At 39.8% G+C, this 7,420-nt stretch overlaps 1 protein-coding gene across 1 annotated transcript; it reads left to right on the top strand.

Annotated features, from left to right (window-relative positions):
* Positions 1-857: 857 nt before the first annotated feature.
* On the top strand, positions 858-4,871 carry grxcr1a (glutaredoxin and cysteine rich domain containing 1 a). Its single transcript, XM_063494442.1, has 4 exons — positions 858-1,384; positions 2,490-2,729; positions 2,831-2,896; positions 4,527-4,871. Exons 1-4 carry the CDS (start codon positions 980-982, stop codon positions 4,704-4,706), a joined length of 891 nt encoding a protein of 296 aa, XP_063350512.1. The 5' UTR covers positions 858-979; the 3' UTR covers positions 4,707-4,871.
* Positions 4,872-7,420: the final 2,549 nt, after the last annotated feature.

Here is a 7,420-nt window from a genome sequence, read left to right as displayed (position 1 = left end):
AACATATAAAGTAAAAGTAAAAAGGTATGCTTGAATAAAGTGCATTGTGGATTGACTGTTAACACATTTCAGTGTTAAAGAGTTCAGAGAAACCAGAACAACTGTGAGGCTTCGGCTCCGCTAATAATGTCAACATGCTTGCAGCATTTGCTGATTAGGAATGTTTGCTAAAGTTTTTAAGTAATGTACTGTTGTGTTAGTTTAATGACTTAGTGTTTGTTTAAACATGCAAAAGGTTAGTCTGAAAGACTTTTTATCTTCTTTTCTATCTATTTTTCTCATTAAAAAACATTTTATTTTTTTAAATACATTTACATAATATTGGCATAAGAATAACTGCTGGAACATCACAAAAGTCAGAGAGATTAATCCTCTGGGAACCCCGAATCAATTTATCCAGCAGTTAAGATATCACTCTCTGGACTAAAAGTGTGAAAGACTCAATCAAATGTGTGTTTAGGCTTTTTTGCTGGGTACTTGTAGTTGTTTTACATGTTTTGCATGTGTAAACCAGAACGCAACCCTCATTACAAGCTTGTGGGAAGAAAGTAACAAGATAACTGTAATAAGTCTTGAAATAGAGGCTTATCTGATGCAGAAGTTTCCTCACAGTGTCAGCTGTCATCTCATCTCAAAAGGGGGAAATGTTTGTTTGATTAAAGCATATGAGGTTTTCTGTCAATGTGCTGTTGAAAACTGTGTAAATTGCAATGAATAATTCAGAGACTACTATCATTTTACTTGAGACTAGCCTGGTAGGTTGCCATGGTAGAAATGCATGTATTATTTACAGGCTGTGTGACTGTTAGGCAGCTTACGGGCTCTCAGTTGTTTTTAGATCTGTTCAAGCTGCGAGGATTAAACGTGGTAGTAATCCACGGGAAACAAAATAGTGTGTCTGAGGCCTACATTCACCTCCGCATGAGTACGAAAGAGCTGGACTACAGTGTTGTGGACCATGTGATGTGGCAGAGGGTTTATGATGGAGGGGACAATGGTGACGGCGGGACAGGAGAAGCCACAGAAGCGGGTGAGGTTCCGCGTGGCTTCGGGGAACAGTGGCCGGGTGCTAAAGGAGATGTTCAAAGATGAGGGGCCTTCAGACTCCCTGGATTCAGACTGCACCAGCAGCTCTGATGCTGAACGAGCCAGCACCCCCTCTACAAGTGGAGATGCACATGGACACCTGTTTGGATACCTGGGCTCCGAGCTGGACAGTGAGAATGAGCCCGACGACTTGCTCGTGTATGCAGGGGCCACCAAGGACTGGATGTTCACCACCAAAAGGGTCAACATACTCAGCAAAAATGGGACTGTGAGAGGTGTCAAGCACAAAGTCAGCGCAGGTCAGACGCTGTTTGAAAATCTTCCTAATTCCAACAGTGTAAGTACATGTGAATGAGCCTGGGTTAATCTAATTGTTTGATTGAACTTGTTGCATTTTTACTCGGACGGTTTCTACACGAGTTCCTGTCAGTGTCAAGTCTAGTTACAGGAAGGGGCAACATGTGTGACCAGGATGAAAGCTTAGAATAGAGGACAAGGTCACAGAACAATGAAAGATTGATGATGCATTTCATTATCTGTTTCAAGAGAAACTAATCAGATTAATGAATTCTCAGAACTTTGCTTTCTAGTATTCCTGGACTGTTTGTTATTCTGAGGTAACACCTGGCCCGTATATTGATGCAAAAGTGAAAGAAAGAAGGTCATCTCTACCAAACTATTCTCTGTACAGTGGTATGAGGTGAAGACACAGCGTGACCAGACTAGATTATGTTGCTTATCCCTCTTAAGTGAGATTATCTTTCTCGTAGAGTGAGGTTTAAACGTGAATCAAGGTAGAACAGCCTGATCTGAGCCCAAAGGAAAAGTTTCGACAAGTACACGTACAAGTACAAGACTTTGTAACTCAGTCTATAGTTTCAAGTTCAACAGAGGAGAATCAAAATAAACTTTGACCAAAAAAGTTAATGCTGATAAAATAAAATTGCTACATTGGGCAAGTTTCAAGTCTCCGAAGTGTAAATTTATTTCAAGGCTGTAAAAAGACTGTAACATATAGCTTTCTGAAACATGTACCGCTATTAAGTAAAAAAAACCCTCATTTTGGGATTAAGACTCCTGGAAAATGCCTCATTTGTTTCCTCTTCATATTATTCTTCCTTAATTAACAGCAATAAATTCATGAATGACCAGTTCATGAGTAATGTTTGCATTGTCAACATCAAGTACCTCTACCTGCAACTGAACCTTTTTAAAAAATGGTAAGTGTAGTTGATGTTAATTTCTTGAAAGATTTTTGGAAAATGGTACCAAGTATGCTAAATACTCATGTATATATATCTACACAACACAGGAAATATCACTACATGAGATACAGTACAGATACAGAGTGTTCAGAGTGGGATGGATGACTTAATCCACACATGGTTTGAATAAAAACTATGAAAACCTAATCATTTAACTTTATTTGTGCTTCCTCATAGATGGATTTATCCCTGGAGTTTGGGCGGATAGTGATCTACACTACGAGTTTCCGTGTGGTTAGGACGACGTTCGAGCGCTGCGAGCTGGTTAGAAAGATCTTTCAGAACCACAGAGTGAAGTTCATGGAAAAGAACATCGCGCTGGACAGTGAGTACGGCAAGGAACTGGAGGCGCGTTGCAAACGTGTGGGAGAACTTCCTTCGTTACCAGTTGTGTTCATTGATGGACACTACCTTGGGGTCAGTTCTCTCCACTCCTGCATAATATTACCTGAGATCAATGTATGATACATCTGCAATGACTTAATTAAAGACAGAGGATTAATCTTTTTCTTCTGCAGGGTGCTGAGAAGATACTTGGCATGAATGAATCAGGAGAGCTGCAAGATCTTCTGACAAAAATTGAGGTTAGTTCCTCTCAGTGTGCCTCAGAAATCACAATGTGCATAACAGATTTGACTGTGAAGTGAACTGCTTAATTTGGCCCACACAGATGTTACATTATTTAAATGCTGCATTTTAGATTTGCCTGAATATGTAGCACGTATAATATTAAATCTTAAGGTAATCACATTTATAATGAATGACTGGTTTTCTTTGGTTGAAAGCCACTTAGGTGAACACAAACAGATGCAAACAGCAGCACAAAGTTCCCTAACTAGCAATACCATAAATAAAACACAAGTAAACTGCATTGTAAAAAATGCATGCACATCAATAAGCAACCATTAATAATGGAGGTCCTGTTATTGATTCTTTCAAACACATCAATACTGAGCAAATGGATTTGTAGCACAAACTGAACATGTATGAACCATTACTGCTTTACACTGAGCTGCAGCACATTCACTGGGCTTTTCTCAGGTTAGAATTTGGAGTACAAACCACAAACAAGTGAATACAAAGCAGTATCATGACATTTAAGCCATGGATACAGTCACTGCATGGTATTAAACAAAAGTATGCAGCTCTGAAAGGTCATGCATGCAAAAATTTGTCCAGAACTGACCACTGACATGGCTTGATTTATATCTGCAGCTCTGCAGCTGAGCAATTTGGAAAGGAAGCTGTGTTTAAAATAATATTATTATGCTTATTTTCCTTCTATCAGACATTGAGAAAAGAAGGTTGTTAGCTCTCATGCAAGCCCATTAAATATAAAACTAAAAGCAGGAATAAATTGGCAAAACACTCTCCTGCATAGGAGAAAATACCCAGCAAACATGCCTGTGTGGGCACAGAGTTGGCATCTGTGGGTGAACTATGGGGCAGGGTAAACCCACACTTATCCCACACTTTCTGGGGCCCCTGCATAAATTTTCTATGTGTAAATCCACTATGGGTTGCCCACAGAAAACCCATGTGGGCCCCATGTAGGCCAGTCCTTGTGGGGCCCATAGTAGTTTTGCTCTTTTGGACAGCCAAAAGGAAATTCTTCTGGGCTGTGTGGGTCTGCCCAAGGGGGCATGTTTGCTGGGTAAAAAAAGTAAACTGTATTCATATGGTGCTTTTCAAGAAGAAACATCCAATGGAAGAGAGTTTGACAGCTTGGGAGTCATAACCTAAAAAGCACAGTCTCGTTTTGCTCTTAAACCTGGATCGAGTCCTCCTGACAAGCACTTATTAGTGACTTCAGAGACCTTTTGGTTACATATTGATCTAGTAGTCATTGCTAAAAGCTCAGGTTTTGTACAAGTTAGACCAAAAGGATATGCACCAGACCTAACATTAGGTAGGAGTCAAAACTTCTTCTGCAGATGCTCAATCACATTCGTATCTGAAGCATGCGAACACTTAAAGCTATTTCTTATTGAGCTGGGTACTTGGGTTTTAGTGATAGGTGGGTTGCAAGTGTGCAGGCCCAAAATTTCCTAGCAGAATGTTGCATCGTATTAAAATAAATATTGTTATTTATGCCAGATGTCAGTGTGTTTAATGTTATGGGTGACTGGTGTAATTTATTAATGGGTAAGTTCTTTAGTGGTAGTCAGTCCTGTTTGTATTTATCATTTAAATGAACCTGTCTATCCATTTTAGAGGGTACAGCATCCCCAGACGTGCCAGACCTGCGGGGGCTTCGCCTTCATCCCGTGCCCGATGTGCCATGGCAGCAAGATGTCTGTGTTTCGTAACTGCTTCACGGATTCCTTCAAAGCCCTCAAGTGTACTTCGTGCAATGAGAACGGTCTACAGCCGTGTGCGAGCTGCAGCCAGTGAGGGTGATAAGTGCCTGAAATGACATCACTCCTTCCTTCCTTGGGACCCTACAAAGGGACTGTAATAATACACAGGCAGTGAAAGTCCATACAGCAGGACTCTTTCTCCAGGGCCATTGTTAGCAAAGAAGATCTGAATTTGTAATAAAATCTGTGAATTCATGGATTTTGGTTTTGCTCGTGTGTGTATGTTAAAGCATCATTTGAAGGTCACAAGTTTAGGTTATTGCAAAATCCTCATTCAAAGATCTTTGTTCGCATCTCTAAACAGGCAGTCAAATAGGTCCGCTGAGGAGTCATGAACTTGCTTCCTCTCTTGCAAGCCTAAGCTTGTTAGTTAATTAGTGAGGAGGCTCCTTCATTAACAATGCTCTCATTACATAATCCCATATCAGACAGAGTCCAGGATAACAGACACTCAGCACCAAGAGTGAAAGTCAAGCGCTCAATTTGCAGCCAGCAGAAGGCAGCAAACTGGAACGTTGTTTACAGGCAAGTACTGTTCAAACCTAACATTAAAAATTCATACACAGTACTGTGCAAATGCTTCAGTCACTTCAGATGTTTGTACTCATGGCAACCCCAAACATAAAGAATTACCTAAATGACTAAGAACATGGAGTTCTGTAGAAGTTGCTCCAGCATGAAGTCTGTATGTTGAAATTAAACACAGTTTACCTGTGTACTATACTTTGAAGTTACAGGTATGGAGTTTCTGGAGTTTTCTTTACCAAGAACAATATATATTTTGGGTAATTGTCATACTGGCAAACAAAACGACGACTGAGACTCAGTTTTGCTGCTGACTGCTTCAGGTTATCTTACAAAACCTTGACACATCCTTCTTTCTTCATAATTCCTTCCACCTTGATGAGATTCCTAGTTCCACATGCTATGCAGTGTCACCACAGCACGGTGTCCTATCACTGTGTTTCACTGTGAGGACAGTGTTCTTTGGGTTGTACACATCTCCCTTCTTTCTCCAAACATAGCAAGGCCAAAGTGCTCTTCTGATCATCTGACCACAGGATGCGCTTCCAGTATGCATAATCTTTCTCTGGTTGTCCTTAGCATACTTCAGTCTGGCTTGAAGATATCTCTTCTGCAGAAATGGAGTTTTTCTTGGTCTGCCACCTCGCAGTCAATCCCTGTGCAGGATTCTAGTGATTCTCTTCTTTGAGACTACAATTCCATTGGCTAAGTCACACACTAGCATCTTGGCTGCTGCTCTGGGGTCTTTAGACACATCTCTCACTAGTTTTATTCCCAGAGTCATTGAAATCTTTCCTTTCCCTTTCTCTTTGAATTTCTTGATGATAATACTCACTCCAGTTCTTGACACTGACCTCACTTGACCCTCAGTTTTAACATTACATTACACACAGTAGTTTATGCTATGGCTCAATAAAAGGGTCAGTTTTTCAGGAAGATAATAATATTGACCATGGTAATTTTTATATATTCAGAAATAATTCTGTTATTGTGTACAAATCAAAATAATTCCTGCTTCACTTCAACCTTATGTTAAACCACCTTTCTTTTTATCGGCTGCCCATGACAAACAAAAGATTGGAGCAGTTTGAATTTCTGTGTGGATCCTTCACACATATGCTGACCTCATTATTTAAAGCTCTGGCCATCCATATGATACATCACAAACAATAGCTTATGTAGCAACAGGGTTTGTGCTTCTCATGTTTTTACTATTCTAGTCACAGAGATAAATAGATGATTAGTGGAAAAATCAATATCAATGTTTAAAAGGTGTCTAAGGGCACTTTTATAGCCCATCTGAAGGTGTTTCCATATATTTACTGATGAAAAATAGCTGGAAATTTGAGATCCATGATCTTTTTTGTGTTACATTCCATGACATTCCATACATTAAAACAGTATTTTATGAGATAATAATTTTGCATCAGTTCAGTGTAGATGCCAATGTAGAACCAGTTCCAGGCGTTTCCTTTTAAGAAAAGAGCACCCAGTGCCAAAAAAGCTTCCTTCCCATGATTGCTGGGTTAGAGACTGTTGAAGTCGGAGGCTATGGGAGGGGCAAGAAATTATAGATAAGCTGGTTCTGGTTACCATAATTTTCTGCCCATGGTAACTACTGCAATTTTCCTCACATAATTTAAGGTTCTTAAATCTTTCAGAATATAGACTGGTTTTCAAAAGGCGCCACAGCAGAACTGGCTCCACACGGGCACCGTCATGATATCAGTAAAACTAGACAGGCAAAATGTAAGTAGACATAAACCTCACCCATATTCAATGAAAGCATTTTTAATTACATTTTTGTGCAGTGCTGATAAATCTACAAAACCCTGAAGTTGTTTAGAGAACAGACCCTGTTGTAAATATATATATATATATATATATATATGTATTAAAAACCTGATATTTTTGGCTGTGAGCATGAGGTTTATTTGGCAGTAAATCAGATGCACTGGAGCCTACATGATAAGAGACTTCGGTTCATGCAGAAGCAGCACAATCAGATGGTACTAACAAAGAAATCTGGATAATTCAACCCAATGAGCTCTTGATGTGCACACGTTTTAACAATCCGACGTAATGCAGTGCATGTAAGCCTTTAACTAAATTAGCATGAAACTAAAAGACAAGTATGACCCCACAGCTCAGTGGCAGATCACATGCAGTCCTCGCAGTTTTGTGTTTTTAAACGGATGATGTCATTAGTTGGCTGCCATCCAC

This window comes from Pelmatolapia mariae, linkage group LG2 (genome assembly GCF_036321145.2).
Source record: "Pelmatolapia mariae isolate MD_Pm_ZW linkage group LG2, Pm_UMD_F_2, whole genome shotgun sequence".
In the NCBI taxonomy this organism is placed as follows: domain Eukaryota; kingdom Metazoa; phylum Chordata; class Actinopteri; order Cichliformes; family Cichlidae; genus Pelmatolapia; species Pelmatolapia mariae.
Note: the sequence above shows the minus strand (reverse complement) of the source record. Positions and strands in the feature narration are given on the sequence as shown.